Source organism: Strix aluco, chromosome 10 (assembly GCF_031877795.1).
Source record: "Strix aluco isolate bStrAlu1 chromosome 10, bStrAlu1.hap1, whole genome shotgun sequence".
NCBI classification, from domain to species: domain Eukaryota; kingdom Metazoa; phylum Chordata; class Aves; order Strigiformes; family Strigidae; genus Strix; species Strix aluco.
The window spans coordinates 25,736,180-25,758,979 of NC_133940.1; the positions used below are offsets into that span (position 1 = coordinate 25,736,180).

A 22,800-nucleotide genomic window follows, 5' to 3' on the forward strand; every position below is an offset into this window, starting at 1 on the left:
AAGGTTTTTGTTGACTTAAATGTGACTCAGGAGGTGCACAGTGTGCTGTCTGCCTATGGGGAAGGAAGTTTGGGTTTATAGAAATACAGCAGTCTCATCCAGCAGTCTGTATAGAAATACAGCAGTCAGACTGGGGTGATGCAGCCTTTCTGAACACCCACTGCGATTCAACAACTTCAATAGTAGTTACTGACCCTTCACAACTTGATTTCGAAGCCCCCTTCTTTGTTGCCTCTTACCGAGACTTGGCGCTGTGGATAGCTCTGTTCTACACACCTAATTTCAGTTCAAAATGCACAGGAAGAGAGTACTTGGAACCTACATTTTCAGCCTTATCTAGTTTTATCTTTCTGATTTCATGGATGTAATCTAGAAGTAGCTTTTGGCACATGAAGTACTATTCCTCGCCTTCAGATGCAGATTTGAATTTTAAAACGAGTACTGCCGCCTTTGCAATATCACAGCGAAAAATTCAGATTTACCAATTTAATTGCCTATTATTATCAAAAGCTTCTAAACAGTCATGGTTTTGTCTTAGAAGGCCCCATATGGGGAGCGCTATTGTGTCTCACTCTCCTGATGGAAGAAAAATTATCTAGGGTTATTTACTTCAGATCTTGCACTTGGGGAGAAAATTTCTTGTAGTTCCGTCTATTTTGTCGCACTGAAGTTATCTACAAGAAAAAACAGCTGACTAGCACCTAACCTACAGAAACATGGGCTAGAAAAGTAGTAAGGTAATGAAAAAAAATCACCTAAATACTCAAATTACAGACATTACTATCTTTCTCACAGTAAGACTGATTCTCAAGGCTTGGAGGATAATAACAGAAAACAAAAGAAATTAAAGCTGTCAAATGAAGAAATCAGGCTGGGAATACACAGGCGGAGTGGTAATAATACATGTGAAAGCCATGAAACTGAATCAGCTTTCCTCCACAGAACCTGCCAAAACTCTCTGCGGCCAGTTGCCCTCCAGGAAATAATCCTTCAGTCACTGTTCTGTCTGCTTACAGAAAAGTGTGCTTCATTCTGTTTTTATTAAATTTAAATCTTTCATTACCAGTGCTAGTCCACTGCTGCATTACACTGAAGTATGAATGTCAGTTAACTCCGAGTCCTCAATAGCTCTAGCTGGAAATGCCAAAGGGTTATACATTTAATAGATATCTAAACTCCATTTTTCATTCACTCACCTCTGCTTTGCAGCTCAGCTGTGAGTTGCCTTTCCAAGCTCTCTCTTAGTTCTCTCTCTCTACAAAGCTCCATCTTTAACTCTTTCTTTTCTTGCTGTATCTGCTTTTCCTGGACTCTCGCATTGTCCACAGCCACCTTCAGTAGGCCCTAAAACACACACAAATGTAAGATCTGAAAATACCAGTTTGTTTCAGCAGGGACAAAATTCATCCATTTGTTTCTTTTACACCCGCTAGGAAAACAGAAAAATCAAAAGCAGGACCCTATAGACCTGGAATGCAACTGGGCATTTGCAGTAGCTAAATGTTACATATGAGCAATTTTGTGGCATGGAATCATTCAGTATAGTTTTTGCTAATTCATCCTGCTGCTGTGGTTTATTACAAACAGAGTGCCGTATCATTGCTGACCTCGGTCAACTGCAGGGAGAAGCAAAGGAGGAATAATGAGACTGGTGAATTTTAATATGACCATTATTGCCAACTATTAAGTCAAATAGACAATGTATGAAACCCTTTCACGATCGATAATGCCAGATAGTGGAAACCTAAGCATTACATTAAATAAAAAAAATTAGAATTGCAGATATAAAATAGTTTCTGAAACTTTTTAAAGAGATTGAAAAAGAAACACATTTTATCTATCATGACATAGCCTAGTCCTATAGAGAATAATTTACCTGAATGTTGGTTAATAGTGTTTCTACTGATGAAAGACCATCAGCAAAAAGAAATGGCGCCGGAAATCCAGGAGGCAAGGCCTGTCCAGCCAGTTGGACTTTATCTAAGGTTGGTTTCATTATTGGAATGGCAATTTGGACCTCTTCTGTAAAGACAGGTTTAAAAGCAACATCAGAAAGCATAGGAAATATAGACAAATGTAATTTCTATCAACTAGCGTTCTGTTTACCTGGAAGTCAAAATACAAATGCGTTAGTAAAATTGACATTGTTTCAGCCTTTGGGCAGCTGTAATTGTTGCTAAGGAAAGTTTACAAAATAGCATAGAACAATATTAAATACACTGAAGACTCTAACACAGCTGTAATAGAATATTATATCCCAAATTCTACAGAATTATAACGGTATTACGCAGTTCATGAAACGTGAACAACCTTTCTTCATTCTATCACGTTAACCATTCTGTGATGCGCAGTTTTTGTTGCTATAACCTTGATAAAATTCTAATCAAGAAATGTATCACATCTCTTTACTCCTTTAACATTATCAAACTGAGTCATCCCCTCCTGCTTAGCTAGCACCAACTCCACATTGTCAGGGAGGTGTCAGCGCAGGTTTCCTTAGCAAGTGCCTTGCTACCGCCAGCCTCCGCGGGCACGGGCAGCAGCCACAATCGCTCTGCCGAGTTCTCTCTGCCCCAGGTACGCGGTGCGGAGCCAGCTGGGTGCGAGGGCAGCGGCCGGGGCGGAGAGCGGCCTCTGGCACAGGCCTCGCCCTGCGCCTGACTGCACAGAGCTAGGACAGATTGTAGCATCGGGACCTGGTAGCTTCCCCTTCACTCCTTGTTTCAAATAGATGGTGTTGTTACAGATCAAGCTGTGCACAGACAGTGGCATCCGGAAAGAAGCAACATTAGCAATTATTTTTCAAAAATCCTTTAAATGTTGTGATGAACTAGTGCTATCACCAGCTATCACCACCACATTTTAAAATAGGATAATTTAAACATATTTTAGGATGGTAAATGTATCTCCTCTCAGATCGCTATGAGAAGTTCTTCCTCACATACTCAGCTTAAAACACCGAGTTAATTGCTGAAAACCCCAAAATTAAAATCTAGTGGTCTTTAAAGCCAAACTCTGTACATTTCTTTTACTCCAAAATGTTAAAAAAATATTTCTGAGTAATACTACAGGGGAACCCAGTTTCTATGTTTCTGCACTTGCAGAAATCCTGAAGAATATCTTCTCAGCAATTGCTTTTTAGTAAAGCTTGCAACTAATGTATTGACCGTAAGTTCACGATGCATGTGTTTCCTAAGGGCAACTGCACAGCCACTCCCGATAGTTTGATTTGTCAAGTGTCTTGGTCATGTTAAAGCCAGAATTTACAATTAGATCATACCACATTCAAAAGGCCCCCTTCTCCCACCCCTCTTATTAAAAAAAAAAAAAACCACACAGAATCTGACAACAACAGCAGTACTACTATCCAGTTTAACAAACTCCAGGAGCATCTCCTGAGCAGCAAGTGCTTTTTGCTGTGCTTCTAAAACACGTTAGTGACAACAAACCAGGAGCATTAGCAGTTTTCAAGTATTCTTTGAAATCTCTGTTTAGGGAGTATTTTGTTTTCACTGTGTGAGTTCATTAAGTGGAACATCTTCATAATGATTCCTCAGGACTAATAACAACAAAAGTCAGTAACCTCTGCACATCTTCACAGCTATCATTTTAGAGCTGTGGTCATGTAATTTAAATAATCTATTTAAAAAAAAACCCTCAGCTCCAGTAACATACTCAGACCACGGAGATCGTACTGATTCAGATACACCATTTCTCATATTTAAATATATCAGAGGCAGAGTTTTTAAAATGATGCTACACAGAAATAATATCTAAGCCATGGAGTCACAAAAGACTAAACAGAAGTGGCATTTGAAAAAGAAAGTAATACATGGCGTATGCATAACAAAACTATAGCAGCTTTAAAATCTCTAGAAATCTGTACTATTTGGAGATGAAAGTAATAACATTGAATTGGCCGAAAGGAAAATTACTATTGACTGTGAAGACAGGTTGCATGGTCTATGGTTTGTAATGTTACTGTACAGCAGATTGAAGTTTCAAAATAGTATTACTCTTCTTTAAAGAGATAGACACAGCTAAATTAGGTGCTGCTTGCTGCAGTGAGGATCAAATGCAAAAAGAATCATATTTCATCAGACCTAGTCAACACCAGGAAAATAAATAGAAATATAAGAGGTATGCAGGCAATGATTCATTTTGATAATCTGGCCCAAGAGAGACACATAGAGACAGCACACAGATCTAAGCTTCTACCAAAAGACAAATAGGACACAGAGGGTGGGAATTGGGATGACAGTGTAGCAGAGGTCACATCGATTTTCAGCAGCCGTTTTCACACAGATGAGATAACCCTGGACTCTATTTGGCCCATTGTTCATATCCTACCTGTCCCAGAAGCAATAAATTTCCAAGTCCCAGAAAAAGGGCAGTAAAGAAGAAGGATTCTACTTATGACTTCTTATGATTAAGTTTTTGTGCTAACCAAACATGCTTTGCAGACCAAGGTCACATTGCATGTTAAAGTCTGTAATAGCTGAAAACTAGAAGAAGCATATTATGTTTTAGCGTATATGGGTGGAAACTGTCAAACCATTCATCTTTTTTTTTTTCTGATTGAAATCACACTCTGCAAAGATGAATGATAAATGCATTAGAAATCTATTTCAATCTTGTAATAGGTCTTCACATCTGAATGGTGTCTACATCTTACCCATATTCTGAATAAGTGCACAGTTAGGCAGAAATTTATTAGCTAGACTTGAAAAATCAGAATTGGTAAAGCAATTAAAAATGGCATGTGTTGGAAGCATTTTTTGTGGATTGTATCAAATGCATCTCTTGAATAGAAAAGATGTTGATTTAAGCATTTTGATTTTAAAGAACACTAAAAATATAAATGCTAAAAGCTGCACTCACACATATAGTACAACAGAATAAGCAAGAAATAAAGCTAGGACAACTACAATCTAACCAAGGACACAAACAACCTTTCTATTTATTGAAGCAAAGTGGGAACTACTTTTATCGAGCTTGTTTGTTAAACCTGCCACGCTTTATAATAGCATTCAGGAATCCATTTAGAGTGCAGTCTTTTTATTTTAATTTCTAGCTGGCATCCAGATGAATAGGTGAAAGCAAGAATTATATTGCAGAGAAAAGAAATACACGGTAACCACTAACAGTGAATGGAATATTATCCTGGGAAAGCACATGGAAATCTGCTAGAAAGTTTCTTGTTCTTAATTCAAGATACTGAAGTATTTCATCTTCTGTCTTCTGCCTAAGTGGCAGAAATAGGGATTGGAAGATGAAACATCAACCTATGGACTAAATGCAGCACTGGGAACACGAGTAACGCGAACTGCTCCCTCCATGACAGTGCATGGCCCAAACCAACAGGCAATTTTATTTGCCAGCTGGTTTATATTCTACCAGAAGGCATGCTTTGGAAGCTGTCATTCGTATACCTGATACAGTTGACATGTCACATCCTCCTCAAAACAAGGTAGAAATATTAAAGCTACAATTTACATCTTGCCTAACACTAGATAGACCACCAGGTTATTTCTGCACATACACTTCAAAACTTTATCTATCTGGAGCTCTATAAGCATTATTCACCTCAAATAGCTCACAGAATATAAGTCATGCATAAAATAAATATGTGGCATATGGAGAAGAGTGTAATAATTTATACAAAATTTATCATTATTAATCTGTTCGTTACTGACCAAGACATTTGATCTCAGAAAGCCTTTAACCAGCATTAGTAAGACTGTTTTGGACATAGATGGCAGCTGGATCACTCCCCTTCCCTGCCTGTGGCATACAGTTTAGAAACCTAAGGACTAAAATGGCTTATCTCAATTATAATTCTTTGAGCTTCATATCTGAGTGATGGGGATTACATTTCATGGTCCACAGTCACAAAAGAACAGCCTAGATACTCTAATGCACTTTTCTGACTTTTAATTAAACAAAAAAGAGGATCTGCAACATCAGCTGGCTTGTATGTTCTACTCATCTCTGAAAATAAGATACATTTTTATTTGAAATAGCATTATTGACCCAAAGATCTTCCAGACTCATCCAAACTGATATATCTTTATAGAGGCAAGAAGTCCCTTGACTTCCAGTTGTATATCTGCTTCACAACAAGTGATAGGCAACGCTGTCCAAACATGGGTATTGTGACAGAATTAGGCTCAAATTCTAATTTTGGATTGCAAAAAGCAGTCTTCAAAAAAAGTGAGACTTCTTATTTAATTTTAAACCTTGGCAATTTCTGTGTTGATTAACTACAAACTAGTAGAATTATTTTATTTTACAGTAAGGTAAGTATGAAAACCCCGTAATCTGAAGCATTGTTTATTTCAAATATTTTGTATCTATAAGTCTGCAAGGACAGGGTTATCTGTCTTCAGTGTCTTAATAACTCTGAAAATCCTCCATAAACCTCTGCCTGCCTTTTTCTCCCTCACTCATTGCATCTCTGCCAGGAGCTGAGCACTCCTGTTCATCAGTGAGAAAAGAGATACCTCCTCCTAACCTGGCACCAATCAGACTTAGAAATTTACTGCTTTAACCTTGTGATTCAGGTGCCAAATTTAAAGTCACTGCTGTTTTTCTTAATTACAGTCCCTGAATGAACAGGGTCAATGAATGCAACTGGGGAGTAGCTGATTAATCCAGCGCACTAGCTTTAAATCAGACTTTATTTCATTTTCAAATGATTGATACAACTTGATAGCACACAAGCATTTTTCACTACTGAGCTTTGCCATAAAAAAACTTCACTTTAAAAATAGTATCTAATCATTATATATACATTTCCAGGCTGCCTTAAAAGCTTTTGGAAACTATCACAAAACAGTAACATCAACTATGCTCCGCTTCATGATATCTGCGTCCAAGCTGGTTCTCACCTGTGCACTCTGAAACAATTGAATTTGTCCTAAAGAAATGTTTAATAATACCTTTTAATTGTTTTCAACACGGGGAAAATGTAGACCACAGAATGGTTCAGGTTGGAAAAGACCTTTAAGATCATCGAGTCCAACCATTAACCCAGCACTGCCAATTCTGCCACTAAACCACATCCCTAGGTGCCACATCTGCAGGTCTTTTAAATACCTCCAGGGGTGGTGACTCAGCCACTTCCCTGGGCAGCCTGTTCCAGAGCTTGACAACCCTTTCAGTGAAGAATTTTTTCCTAATATCCAGTCTAAACCTCTCCCGGGGCAACTTGAGACTTTCTGCTCTTGTCCTGTCTTTTGGTACTCGGGAGAAGAGACCGACCCCCATCTCACTACACCCTCCTGTCAGGTTGTTGTAGAGAGCGATGAGGTCTCCCCTCAGCCTCCTCTTCTCCAGACTAACCCCCCCCCACTTCCCTCAGCCACTCCCCATCAGACCTGTGCTCCAGACCCTGCACCAGCTCCGTTGCCCTTCCCTGGACACACTCCAGCCCCTCAGTGTCTTTCTTGTAGTGAGGGGCCCAAAGGTGAACCCCGTCATCGAGGTGCGGCCTCACCAGTGCCGAGTAGAGGGGGATGATCCCTTCCCTGTCCCTGCTGGCCACGCTGTTCCTGATACAAGCCAGGATGCCATTGGCCTTCTTGGCCACCTGGGCACACTGCTGGCTCATACTCAGCTGGCCGATGACCAACCCCCCCAGGTCCTTTTCCTCTGGGCAGATTTCCAGCCGCTCTGCCCCAAGCCTGCAGCGTTGTGCGGGGCTGTTGTGCCCCAAGCGCAGGACCCGGCACTGAGCCTTGTTGAGTCTCACACGACTGGGCTCGGCCCATCGGTCCGGCCTGCCCAGACCCCTCTGCAGAGCCTGCCAACCCTCGAGCACATCAGCCCTCCTGCCCAGCTGGGTGTCGTCTACAGACTTACTGATGGGGCACTCAGTCCCCTCCTCCAGATCGTTGATATATTAAACAGAACTGGTCCCAGTACTGAGCCCTGGGGGACACCACTCGGGACCGGCCACCAACCAGATTTAACTCCATTCACCACAACTCTCTGGGCTCGGCCATCCAGACAGTTTTTTTACCCAGTAAAGAGTACACCCGTCCAAACCATGAGCAGCCAGTTTCTGCAGGAGAATGCTGTGGGAAACAAGTGTCAAAGTCTTCACTAAAGTCCAGGTAAACAACACCCACAGCCTTTCCGTCATCCACTAAGCGGGTCACCTTGTCACAGAAGGAGATCAGGTCAGTCAAGCAGGACCTGCCTTTCATCAACCCACGCTGTCTGGGCCTGATCACCTGGTTGTCCTGTATGTGCCGCGTGATGGCACTCAAGATGACCCGCTCCATAACCTCCCCTGGCACTGAGGTCAGGCTGACAGGCCTGTAGCTCCCCGGATCCTCCCTCCGGCCCTTCCTGTAGATGGGCATCACATTCACTGACCTCCAGTAACCTGGGAGCTCCCCGCTGAGCCAGGACTGCTCGTAAATGATGTGAAGTGGCTTGGTGAGCACTTCCATACCTCGGGTGGATCCCATCCGGCCCCAGAGACCGGTGTGTGTCTAAGTGCTGTAGCAGGTCGCTACGTTATGGGGATTCTGGGGGCTTCATTCTGCTCCCCGACCCTGTCTTCCAGCTCAGGCAGGAACAACTGCTCTTGCCATTAGAGACTGAGGCATTAAGTACCTCAGCTTCTTCCTTTTCCTTTGCCACTGTTTCCCCCCGTATCCAGTAAAGGACGGAGATTCTCCTTAGCCCTCCTACCGTTGCTTTTACAAGCCATGCCTGTTACATTTAGAGCAATGCGCCAGCTTAGGAAAAACTGAGTATTTGTAGTAGTAAAAAAAGAGGAAGCAAACCACGCAAGCAATGCATTCACCACCTTTCCATAGACCTGTTCTCAGGAATGAAGAGGGTGTGTTTTCCTGAAGGACGTCATAAAGCAGGCACTTAAGTGTCTGAATAGGAGGAGGAGGCAAAAAGCAGAGAAATTAAGATTTCACTAGAAAAGGGTGAAATTACAGTTTACAAATTGTCTTTACTGTGCACTCTTTATCAAGAGGTGCGTAATTATACGGCTTTGACATTTTCATCAATGTACTCTCATTAATAACACAGAAAATTATACCTATTTATAACTTCAACATATTTACAATATACTCTGATGTTCACATGGCAGTGACTGTAAAAACACCTGAAAATATTTTATTAATTCAAACCTTAAAAAAAAGGACCTGAGTTAGATGAGACACTAGGTTTGCCACAATAAAAAATGAAATTGAGAAGTACAACGATTCACTAGCTAGACATCAGAACTAAAGTGTTTCACTGTAAGTAACTTCAGTCTAAGGTTCAATATGTACAGATTATGAAAAACAAATACAACTGATGTCACCTGATTAAATTCTGTTCATTATGGAGAACCGTAAGTACAATTAAGGCTACTAATAAATATATTAAAAGCCTTCAAAATGCTATAATTTACACTCACAAGAATTATTTACAATCTATAGCCTGTCTGTGTTATTACTATACTTGCTTTCTCCTACAAGCTGCTCCTCAGGCAGGTTTTGGTAATCTGGACTCCAAAACATTTGAAGTTGTTCTCTGTTTTAAGTTGCTTCTTAATCTAAGTAGAAGCTTAAGTACTATCGATCCGCATTTTCCATATGGCAATTTAAAGTAGCTAGTTACTTTCAGCTAGTAATAGTACCTTGTCATTCCTCACAACGACAAGAAGCATTATGTCTACTGACAATAGAGAGAAGTGAAAATGTGAACTGTTCAATAAAAGGCTAGTAATAAAATTACTGTGGCGTGGAAGAAAGGAGTAAAATGAAACAAAATAAACAAAATCCTCCTCATGGCCATTATCAAGAGGTTATAAATTTTTTTCTCAGCTAACTCTCCTATTAACATTCACAAAGTTTTTTTTTTTTTCATGGTGATTTTTAAGCATCACTGTAGTCTGACTATTCTTCTACTGAGATTTTAAACTGTCAGATGAGGATGGGTAGGAGGAACTTGCCAAGAAAAAAAAGATTCTTCAATTTTCTTGGCGGATTCAGCTTTTCCCTATTAATGTTGAGATTATTTCTTCAACTATTTTGTTGCAAATATTTATGACTCCATATGGAACAACAGATGTTGAAGGGAAGGGATAGCAGAAAAGACTTCATTTTCAGCAATTACCCTGCTACTTGTTGTCATACTGTAGGTGTTCTTAGTGCATCTATTTTACATACCACCCTGTCCTTTCACACACTGCAAAAATGTCAGTTTGGATAATTAATGTAATAACTTTAGTCCAAATCATTTCCACAATATTCATTTATGAAAAAAAAAAATACAAATAGGACCACAGGAGGAAGAAATCAGGAAGGAAGGGGGAAGATAGGCATTGCTTTCCCAGTCCTTCTGGAGTATCTGATCAAGCATCAGTTTCTTGCAAAGCTGCATTAGGTCCTTAATATGAAATCTTTCCCTTTTTTCCTTTGAGACAGATTCCAGTGACTGCCACCACCAAGAGAAATCATATAGCAAACAGAAGAACAAAGCTACCCAAGAAGCAGTACAATAAACAGTAAAATTACTGCATAAGACAGGTGAAGAAACACGGGCTGGATGTGATGAGGATAAATAGGAACAGGTTGATGGTGTTCAAGCTCAAGAAATGTCTGTTAACTGAACTTTCAGCCTACCAGCACAGGCAGCCAGGGCTGGCTGGAGAGTATCTGTCCCCCCTCCGCAGATGGAGAGGTCCACTCGCAGGCAGAACCGTGCCTGCTCTGCCACGTCCTCAGGCAGCAGACACAATCCAGCTCCTGGCCAGACACAACTGTGGGGCGTGAGCACCACGGGCAGATGAATAAACTGAGCTTCAGCGTGGAGCCAACAGCCCCGCATGGGGCACGCGGGGAGGGAGAAGGGCAGTAACTCAATCCCAGCGCCATGTGAACTGCAGCCACGTGGCGTCTGGACAGGAGGTAGCTCCCAGGAGGTGTAAATGGCAGGATGGGCAGCACAAGCTGGCAGCTGCCTGCAAACCCCACCTACGCAGGTCTGCCTGAAGGTGAGGCGCTCCATGCCGGGCAAGCACTGCAGACGGCCGCCATGCCTGTTGATGCAGTAGTCAAGAACTGCCAAGCAACACCATGTACCCAGAAAAGGCCGCCTGTGCCTCCAGTTAGGCAATCTCTTTCATGTCCCACTCATTGTAATAAAAATACACAATGTGCTTTTAAATAATTTTCATCATCTACCCCCTTTATTGCAGTATTTGGTAGTATAACCAATAATTTGAAACAGATCTCATTAGAAAGATTCCATTTTTGCTATTCACAAACGCCACACAACTATAAATGCTTCCAGATAGCTGTGATCAGTGGGACCAAATTTTCACCAGTATAGCACATATGCCTGTGTTCCCATTTTGCACCTGAAAAACTCCAGCTGCCTGCTAAAGCCGCAAATGTGCCACCAGGAAAGGCTTTTTTGAAGTTGTCTTCCTGGTCCAGGGAACTATTCAGATGTCAACTGTGCATACGCTAGGTGCAAAGTCTGTGGTCCTAATCTCGTGCAAAACCAGGCTGGAATCAGCACACTCACTGCCTGCTGGGGTCCAGGCAGGAAACATAAGTCCTCTCTGGCCATAAGCAAATCTAAAGGCATCCAGGACTGAGCAGTAAGGAACAATGTTATTGCCTGACATCAAGGCCTAGTGATCCCCAGCAGAACTGACTGGAGGCCAGGGAGCCAGCTGCAGGGCTCTGGGTGCCATCAGAATAAGGTAAGGGAACTCTAAACCTCAAGATTAGTAAGTATAAATATTTTTGTAATGTGTTTGTCTTCTGTAGGTATACACAGTTAATACTATATAGAGATTATAGTTATGCATTATATGATTTATGCTAAGTAACACACTAGATAGTTCATCTCATAATATATTTTAAAATAGTACCAACTAATATCAATAATAATACTGTTGACTTCAATTTCTTAAAGTAAATGTATAACCAGCAGTTAAGTCCTCCAAATATTTGAAGCTGGCAGAGTACTCCATTTCCTGGATATTCCTGGATAATTATTCCTGCTTTATTAAGGTTTATTTTACAACTGTGTAAAATAGGTTATAAAGGACAATTCTGCTATTATGTCCTCCCCTGCTTAGGCTTAATAAATATTATATTCCACACCATCCATTAAAGCCAAGCAGTAGAGAAAATAGGAGTGGTAGTAATCTCCTCCACAGATGTAAAATACCTTTAATAAAATAAGGGTGTATAACAGTCAGGAACAAATTACTGAGGTCTGCTTTAATAAAATAGTACCCTTAAAGAAGTATTACTCTTAAGGTACTGACATTCCCACTGGTGATGCAGTGTATCCTTTCAAAGCAGTATAGCTTGTTAAAATGGCAAGATATCTTTTTGCAATAGAGTGTTTGTGTCCAGGCAGATACAAGGTTTGTATAGAATGCATCCAGGGAGCCATAAAACTGGTGGGAAACATATTTCTCCGTGGTATTTTAGTACTTCGAAAAATTCAATCACTGGGAAAAAATGTTTTGCTGTAAACATCTGAAGAGCCTTATAAAAGCAATGGCTTCCCACAGCACCTGCTTAAATAATTTTAAGAGGGAGTATGTCTTTGCTCATCTTCTAAAACTTGTAGAAAGCTTCTCCTATTAATTTCCCTAGTGCTGTCAGGCCAGGGCACTTTTAATCAGAAATAATTATGAGTGCAATTGGGGGATGTTCACCAGCAGGATTTTTGCACTGTAGAAATAAGACAACTTTCAAAACTGATCGCTAGGAGAAATACGATTGCCTTAACAGGAAAATATACCCAGAAAGATGATCACCTTAAAAGTTTCCTTCTGAATGAATTATGAATTCTTCAGATGTCAACAAAGAAGCACTCTGCTTATATATCTTACTATTTGAATTTGGTTCAGCTACACTTTGATTTTATAAACCCTGATTATCAAGAAGCATGAGAAATTCATCCCCTTTTAATTTACCTTCTGATTGGTTTAATTCTACAGGCGAGCAGCAATTCTGTTAACCAGCAGCTGTAGCTGTTACCAGTACAATTCCCGACACAGCCCTGCTGCAGACTTCCACAGAAAACTTTAACCCCGCAGCAGCTCCGCAGACCCCCACGTGGCTCATAGCACGTCCCTCAGTCCCCCAGCACGGGCAGTGGGCACGGGGCTGCGGCACCCCCCAGCCTCCCGCCTGCCTGCCAGTCTGGCCCTTGCCACAGCACCCGGGGTCCTGCACGGAATGGGACGAGCACCCACCTCCCACCCCGGGGCTGAGCTGGCCCGCAGAGCACAGCAGCGCTCCTAAGTGCTGCCCTTTATATTGTGCCGATATTACATGTTCCAGAACTGAACCCTAACACAACCGAGCCTCTCCTGGGCTAAGAAACGGTCTGAATTCGGCTTATCCCAGTCCTTCTCCCCTCTTCAACCAAGAGGGCAAGTAATAGGCCCTCTGATAGAAATGTTGTCCTGGCATATCGATATTACATCTCAGTGACAGAATGATTAGACTCACATATATCAGCATTACAGCAGCTCTCAGTGTGGAGAGCCGCATGTCCATAGCAACGTAGCACAACTCTTCGCCACCAAATAATTACATGATGCTCTGGGGAAAGACAAGTTTTCCTAGCACACAGCCAATCTATCAAAAGGGAAAACTCTTTCTGACCCAAATGGCAGCTGCGATCGGAGTATAAATGTAAGCTAACCACCAAGTAGTCCACATCCACTACTTTGCAACCTAATAACTGTTAAGTCTACTGCTGTCACTTACCCTGAGCTCTTTTAAAAGATCAAATACTGGGGAAAGGAAAGAAAGAGGAAAGCTTTCTGCAGAAAACAGCAGCTACCTGACGTTAATCTAGTGGAGTCTTCCTCCAGCTGGGCCCGAGCGCGGTGCCTGGCCGCGGGGCAGGCAGGACGCTGTGCTGCCACACGCTCCGGGCCTCTCCTCACCCTCCAGGCATAGCCCCTCTGCAGTGACCCCCTGGTCAGCAGGGACTCCCAAACCACAGCTGAGACAAACAGCACTTGTAAAAAAAGTGTTAAATGAAGTATCAAAACCACAAGTGGCTGATTCCAGACTCCTGTGCTTTCCTCTATCAGGTTACTGGTACAGTGCAGGAGTACAATTCCCAGCAACTGGTCATCAGCTTCTCTCCACTGACGCCTCAAGCACCTGGGCCATAAACCTGGACAGCATGATGCAGAAAGTTATGCTCTGCTGCAGAATGTACCATAGAGCAAAGTCTGGCAGTAAAGCCCTGTTGCTTAGGCTAATTTCATTAATAACAGCCTAATATCTGCTGAAGGCAAAGCACAAAAGCTGGAGAACTGAGCAATGAATTGTTTTTTTATCCCCCATCACAGCCATGTGTATGTACAATCCCATTCTTTTAGTGATTTGGCATCGCAAACCAATCACTCCAGGAAAATTTTGAGAAACTTCATGAACTTTTTGTTTCTAAATCACTATAATTCACAGTAGAATTTAAGACAAACAAAAAATGCCACTGGCATCATCATTACTAAATAAAATCTACTAAACAGATTTTTGGATAAATCTCTGGGACTTACATGCTTCTCAACTGAAAAAAAATACTAACCAAAAAAATTACACAGAAACCCAGAACTCCAGACCCCCCACGCATTCACAAACAGATTTCAAGCCAGCCCTGGATTTGGTTGGTGGCTCAAAAATCCAACTTCATAGACCTGCCACTTTCTGTGGCTTCTACATTTGGCAGCCGACGCCTGGAGAGGCGGGGAAGCACTACGGCGAGCTCTGCAGCTGGCTCCCAAGGGAAAACAGAGGGGAGAGAAAATAAGCACCATCCTAAGCACCCTCCTGCTGCAAATACAGAAGTTGAAAAACCAACCATGACCAAAACCAAAAATACCTTGCTCATATTCAGTAAAAAAGTGAATAAAATGTATGAAACAGTTGTCCGTGTATTTTCTTCCAAATGACAGAAATAAGGCTCTGCATTCCATTAGCGCATCTGTCCTAGTGGGACTCCCACTAGTCAGTCAGGAGTATGAACTTATTGGTGTTTATAAGTCATATTAAAAACTCTGTAAGCATAAAATCTTTTAAAAATGTTTAGGTTTTGATTACTGCTACTGTGACTTACAGCTTTTAGCAACCAAAGCATTTTCCTTTTAAAGCTGGCTTACTCTCTTTGCGGGGCACATAATATTTTCACTTTGGTTTATTCTACCTCCTTGTTTTGAAACTGTGCATTACTTGAGAGAGTAGCTGACATACCCATTCACGATAGTGCACAAAATGAAGCTTAATGAATCCCAAATGCAATGTACTTCATGTGCTGAAATCAATGTACATTGCCTGCTACAGTAGCTCCCTGTGAAATTGAGGCATTTGCTCAGAAATTTCTCTCTCAACAGGGTCTTTTCTTTTTTTGTAGCGCTTAACTGCCTTTTGTCTGCTCTTGTCTCCCTCCAGTGTTGCTCAGATGGCAATCTTTTATTCCTTGTGCAAACTCATTTGGAAAATGCTGGATGGGCTACAGCTGTGTACTGCTATGTAAGGTCTAATACATGTCAAGCAGTGCTTTATGCGCACTGAATAAACACAATGAAACAATGTTTTAATTGATTATTAAAAAGGCAGGGTTCTAGACTGAAAGTAGTATTTAAAATCAGATTTAATCAGCTAGTTTTGTAAAATTCTGAAAGGTATTGATGCTGTACACACTGCCATTTGAGCTCTGAAGTTTTCACAAAGGTTACTGCAACCCAAGGTGACGAAGCTAGCGACGAAGCTATTTCTGGGTGGTTTATGCAAACATGCAAGTCTGTAGGTGATGAAAAACAAGTAGTGGATCAAAATGAAGCATGAACCTTACCTGGAAAGGTATTTTCTACATATCTTCTAAGAAATTAAATAAAATACATGTTTTTCAAGAGCCAATCTCTGTTCAGGTATTGTGGAATCTTTGCAGCTCAGTTGTTCTCAAACAGTAAAATATGTTCTTGCTTTTATGATGTATAAAGTCTAGATTTATACTATCTAGTAGTAAATATGGACTTAAAATCAATCTGCATTGCTTCTGACAAAGGTATCTTAAGTTGGATATGCAGTCTAGAACCACAAAAACTCTCTGTATATGATTTGTTTAAAGTGACAACTATTAGACTGTACAACTAAAATTTTTTTTCAAAGTCAGATTGTCAGAAATAATAACAGCAATACAGAAAATTAAGTAATTGGTAATTAAAATAATTGTGGATCCAAAAAAAGGTGCCCCTGACTCTCCACAAGACACTACTTGGGGAATCACTGATTTTTTTGAAGGATTGAAAATTCTGGGCAATTATTACTCTAAAAGGAAATCCACAGTCTAAATTCTTCTTTATACTAATAAACATTCTCCACCGACTGTATCTCTCTCTGGCACCCTAGAAATCTATGTGAAAAAATGCACTGTGAAGCAACTACTTTTTTTTTTTCTTCTTCTTCCTTCAAACAAAAAATGCCGATGTTGTCCTGAAATTTAAGTAAAAACTGGTAATGTCTATTAAGTGGCAGCATGAAGAACCTTCATTAGCTTGAAGTACATGGATTATCAATCAAATGAGAAATAAGCATGTAGCAGATGAAAATGGCAAACTGCTATAATTACAAATGATGTTTTGTGCATGAGTGTGTCTCAAGAATTGTTACAGGATGCTGTGAAAAAAAAAATCATTTGTATCCACAGTCCAGAATATTATGGTCCATTACAATGATGTACTTTGGAGCAGAAATGTCATTTGTTATGTTTCATGTTCTTTCTGTTCTATCCACAGAATCTATATTTTGTTTTATTTTTAAAAAGGATGAATTCCCTTTAGAGAACTGACAGCTTATATGAATATTTTAGTTTTGCTTGCAAGTAACAGGAAAAAAAAAACAGCATAAAACTCAAGCTCCAAGTTCCCCAGAATGCCTACTGAGAATATGTTTATTTGTATTTCATTTTCCTTGAACAACTGCCTTTCCCTTGGGTATTTATTAAAAGCATAAAAAGAATGAGCCAAATTCACTTCTCAATAACATCCATTCAGCATTGTTGAAGCTTGTAAAATTGCACTAGACTAGCCAAGGGGAACACTTTACTCACTATTTAGTAAATATATATAATTTTTTTTTCTGGTTGAGAAGATGTATTGTTTAAAAACTCTTGTCTGTTCCTGCTTATCAAAGAAGAAAAAGCAGCCATTTTGTTATAAATTTGTGACCTCACCTAGGAATAGATACGATGTCTATGCTCTACTCGCTCATTCTGTTGCGGGTTACTTGGAGCACTCCAACACTATGCATTTCCCACTGGATGTGCTGAAGACTCCAGCAAAGTTTCCATCAACTCCACTATACAAAGAACTAGTTACATTTTCTTCTGTACTATTTGCCTGAAGATTCCCATAAATAATCTTATTTGTCCTACATTCTAAAATCCACAGACTGAGGAAGTGTTAGCAGCAGAATGGCTTAAAGTGAATTTGGCCATTGGGAAGGTCCATTCTCAGTGCAACGTTGGAGGAGATTTTTATACTGAAACAGTGTGGGACAGAGACATCCACTTTTGTAGCAACTAAACCAGCAAAAGAAATGCAATGAAACAGAAGCTCCCCGTTCGCTATGACCACAACAGAGATGGTTCACAATGCAGCAGCCAAGCTGCCTCCACACCGTGCCCCTCCCACCTCCTGCACACCGAGGTTCCATCAGGCCAGGCTGGGCTACCCAGGGTCGCTCTCCACCTCCCTGTGCAGAGGTCTTAAGACTGTCTTGATACTATGCACAACGAAAAACCCAATTCCCATTATGTAAGATCACTTCTCCCGCTGCAGCTGACCATCACTGTGGTTTCTGTAGTTGGACTATGTCTTCTTCAACAGAGTTTGCAGAAAAAGTCATTTGACACTAACGTTGTAGCATGCAACGACGACTCCTAAATGGAGTACGTGGCCAAGAGCTGGAGTTAGTGTTTCTTGCCTGCTGCTCCCTATGAAATTACAGTTTATAGCTTGTTAGTAGAAAAATGATGTCTTTAAGATCTAAGCCAATATTTTGAGAAATAGCATGGATCGTCTTTATTGCCAGCGTAACAAACCCCCCCAAAATATAATAGCAAGTAATGTGACCATTGCCCTTGGCAGCACCATTAAACTGGGCAGTGAACTACTTCAAATAGCTGCGAGTGTTAAACATTAGTTCTGCCTTAAGTAGGTTGGTTTTAACAGTCAAATGTGCACTGCAGTCTATGTGAACATTAAAAGCACCTTTCAAACTTAATTTTACAGAAATGTTAACGACCAGAACAAACTATTGAAGGCAAAAAAGAAAAGTAATTATTTCAACAGATGAAAGGAAACAGTAAATTAACACTCTTGTTTTAAAAGGGGGCTCAGTAACTTATCTGCTTTAAGGAAATACCATTAACTGAAGGTACTATGGATATTTCACTTCACATGTTTATGGTTTGGGGTTTCTTTTCTCTTCTGGCCTTTAAAAATGAGGTTTGAGGCAAAAGGAGAGCTGTAAATCTTTAATCGAAATACAACAAGTTCCAGAAATGCTTTATCAAAATCACAGCAACAGAATTAGTTCCTAAATATCTACATTATGTGTCATGTACACACATGTACATGCAGTGAGAGAAAGGAAAAAAAAGACAGACCAGAACAAAGCCTTCAACAGTAACAACCTTTATCTCCACAGAGGCCTCTAAAGACTAAAGAAAGGACTAAGACAGAACTAGAATGACTCACAAGTATTCCTAATATACCACCAGTGCCTACGTACATAAAAAAAATTAGGGACAGCTAAACTAATCCTATTATTACATTAAAAATTGTCTAGGGAGAAATTTGTCACAGCTTAGAAAATGTTAAGCTGTTTGTTATAAAATACAAAACATACCAATTTTTGTACATGAGCTATTATTCAGTGCAATTTTGAAAACTGTTTAAAAACAGTCACTGGCTTGCAAGCAAGATTTTCCTACCATATGTGTTGCAATATGGAAGCAGATTGTAGACATCTCCAAAAGGAATTTCATATATATATATTTTAAAAATGTTTATAGCAAAATTTAGGTGATCGTTATTTTTTTGTGGACATGCGTTTTCCACACAATAAAAAATGTACTGATATAAATGTGGGGTTTGAAAATAATTTATTCTGCATAATCAGCATAGCTACATATGATTTTCATTCTGAAATCATTCATTTGCAGACTTCAAATGATGAAATGGTAATTATTCTCGTGACTTATACATGTCCACTTTGAAAATATGGTCAAATGTAAGGTTTATTCAGCAAAGCTGCACTGCTGATGAAAGCGGCTTTAATCTTGGCTTTTAATTAATAGTTTTGCATAAAGGACACTTGAAGATATGATGTTGTATTGCATATATATATATCAGTTTGCAAGTGTTTATGCATATTCCTATAGATACTGAAGGCTATACGCACACACATACACTCATAGAAGACACATATAACCTAAGAGAGAAGGAAGGAACTGCATTCAGAATTTAGCAATACTGAAGTAAACTGAGAATCAGAAGGTCAGGAAAAACTGATGATGTAGTCTCAGAAAACACTGGCTTTGACAGTAAAGCCAATTTAAGTAGTTCCCACGCCCTATAGCACAGCTTATCAGCCCCTTCTGTGAAAATCTTTCAGATGCCTATTTTAAAACTGCATCATATAAATAGAGTCTCCTCACTAACACTTCTGGATGATATAGGATTATTATTTTGGGGAGACATTTCCTTTCTTAAGGTATTTTGATGTGGAAATAGGCACAATCTGGTTCATTCTTACACATTACTTAAATCATGGCAGTCAATGTCATTTCACATAAAAATAGTGGGAGTTGTTTAAGGCCTTTTTTTTTTTGGCTATCTGAACAAAATATATTATCTTGTCCAATTTAAAGAAGAAATTGAGGGAAGTAAGGGAAATTACACATAGAGTGCCACCTTTGATGGACAGAGTACAGGTAGGTGACATCTCAAGGCTTCACCCTGGTGACAGCTGGAGCCCAGCCTGCCCTGGCGCTAACCGGCCGCTGGACACGGGGGCTGGAAGCAACCGTACTGACATGACCAAGATAGAGACTTCCCAAAGTAGAAAGGCAGGTTTGATGGGAAGTCATGGCATGAATGCTACATCAGGAGGGCAGAACATCATTCAGGAGATGACCAGAACCACAGAATGGCTGAGGCTGGAAGGGACCTCTGGAGCTCACCTTGCCCAGTGCCCTGCTCGAGCGGCGGCACCGACAGCTGGGTGCCCAGGTCTGCCTCAGGCATCTGACTGAGGGGCAGAGAAGGTATGGTAGACTTCAAACTCAGGACACTAGAACTGGTTAGAAAGAAATAAAGCACAATTGGGAGAGGGCTGGCAGTTAAGCAGATTACTGGCATGAAAGGAGAAGCCTACTCCGCAGAATAACGCTCCCTTCAGTAGCCTCTGTTCATTTGAGAGTATTGAGGGGACAATTCAAGGAATAAGCAATGGCCCCTCAGGACAAAGATTATTTGGTGGAAAACCTTTAACCCTTGTATCAGACCACAGAGGAACTGCCAGATATACTTCCCAAATCAAGCTCCAGCCTGCTACCTCTGTGTCAATCACCCACACGTTGGATCAATCATTATTTGGTATTGAGTTGTGATAAATACCACCATGCTCACGCCTTCAAACAATAACTCCTACTTCTTCAAATACATTATGACAGCACTGTTGCTATAAACACATCTGCATCAACTATTAGGGTAAGAAGTATTTGTGAGCCAGCAGTCTAAAATCGTAAGTTTTAGCTGCACACAGCAAGGTATACACTTATTTAAAAAGAAATGTGAAATTCAGTCTTCCACAAAAGAAGCAGTGTCATGAGAAAACTCGGGCTTTAAGTTTTGTAAACGCTGCGTTTTCAATATTAGAGTGTCAGTCTTCATTCACTCTCTGACAAGGTTGTCAATCAAACAGCAATCTAGTTTTGTAAGACTTTAACCAAAGATCAAAGCAATGATACTGCTGAGTTCACATTACCTTCCCAGAGATAACTACTTGAACACTTTCATAGCACTGCATCGATATTAACTTTGCACCATTCCTTCCAAGCAAATAAAACAGTGCAAAGTTTGACAGCCCTTCTGGCTTCTGCTCTCAGCCCTGATCTAAACTGAATCCCAGTCCCCGTCCCCTCCACCCCTTTATAACTGCCACCTGGATATTGAAGTTGAGGATTGCAGGACTTGCATTCAGTTAAACTTTCATCAATTAAAAAGAAAATGAAATGTGCTTTCTGTCTCCTTTGGGAAACACACTGAATGTCTTTTACTCAATAACAATAGTTGGGCAATAAAAAGATGAGTGAGCAAAATGTGGTGTATCATCGTTTTGCTTTTGACTTCAGCCCAATGGCAAATGAAAGGCATCCAAAATCAATTTCAAGAAGCTAATAAATTCAGTATGTGAAAGCAGTGAAAATATAACTTTTGCAGCCTCATCATCAAGCTGATTTGTAAGCAAAGCTGGGCCCAATTCCTGCATGCTATGTCACCCATATTTTCAGTTTCATGCAGGTAATATACTATTTCTACAGAGTTTATACTCTGAGGCTACACATAGATATATATATATCTTCTTTCCACAAACATATGTCCTGGTAATATCATAATAAAAATCTGAATGTACTATGCCCAGGAAATCGTGTCGATCACTATCACTTACTTCCTCCAGCAACAGTGAAAGAAAGGTGAAGGCTAATGCTGCAGGCAAGGGCATGTTTGAAGCAGAACGGCTGCTTCCCACTGCTCCACATAACTTTCAGAGTAGACCTCTTTATGGCAGCACGGGGAGGGGGCTGCTGGGGGTTTTATTTGCTTGTTAACTGACTGAGAAGCTTGCCAGACTGTGCCCATCTAAAGGCAAGCTTCCAAAGGGAAATGAATTGACCGTAATTACAACATAATTTAAAGTACTCCTTGAGCAATTCTGAATACTTTCAACATATCGCTTCTGATCCTACTAGGAAACAATATAGAGGGCTTCCACTTACTCCAAGCAGTGACTTCAAATTTACATGAGAAGGAAATTTGATCCACAGTTTCTACCATGACATAAGAAACCCTGATTCAGGGTCAAGATCATCCAAAGTCCATCTTAAGAGCAACTGCTCTTAAGAGCTAACTGGCCTTTACCAGGAGTCTTCGTACAAGACGTGACTTTGCAATGCAATTACAAATAAACTACTTGAGAAAGGGAGGGACGGCACGGATGCACCTCACCTGGCTGTAAGGCCAGGACTAACTCCTACGAGAGCAGTGACGATGTACCAGCTCTGGTTACACACCAGACTTGCACATGCAGCATGAAAAATCGCCAACAAATATCGAGCCAAGGCACATAAACAGTTGTACAGCAGGCCTGGGAACTGCAGGTCTGTATTGGGAAAAAAAGCAGAATTTCTGAGAGCAGCAGTTTCTATTTCTGATATAGTCAATCTAAGTGATGCCTTTTGGATTTTTTTGTTGATCTGAACCAACTGCAGACCGTGATATTAGAAGGTCAGTTACACTTATCTAACTTACTTAGAAGTCATCAAGAGTGTTAAAATTTTCTTGGGGTGTGGTCCTTATTTAAAAAGAATAAATAATTTTTTTAAAAAATACCAAAACCAAACAGGTTTCTGACCTTCGAGATTTTTGTGTCAATATACGGATTTATTTGTTTCCTGTAGAAAAAAAGACATAAAGAGGTAAAAAAAGGAGGCAGACAGGCAGGCAAG

At 40.5% G+C, this 22,800-nt stretch overlaps 1 protein-coding gene across 3 annotated transcripts in view; it reads right to left on the reverse strand.

Annotated features, from left to right (window-relative positions):
• Window positions 1-22,800, reverse strand: part of DACH2 (dachshund family transcription factor 2) — a 308,940-nt gene that overhangs the window by 16,504 nt on the left and 269,636 nt on the right. For all 3 annotated transcript variants that reach the window (XM_074834791.1, XM_074834790.1, XM_074834789.1), the window contains 2 exons: window positions 1,877-2,022; window positions 1,197-1,344 (listed from right to left, as the gene is read on the reverse strand). In XM_074834791.1, the coding sequence (XP_074690892.1) occupies window positions 1,197-1,344; window positions 1,877-2,022 (294 nt within the window). The remainder of the gene's footprint in view (window positions 1-1,196; window positions 1,345-1,876; window positions 2,023-22,800) is intronic.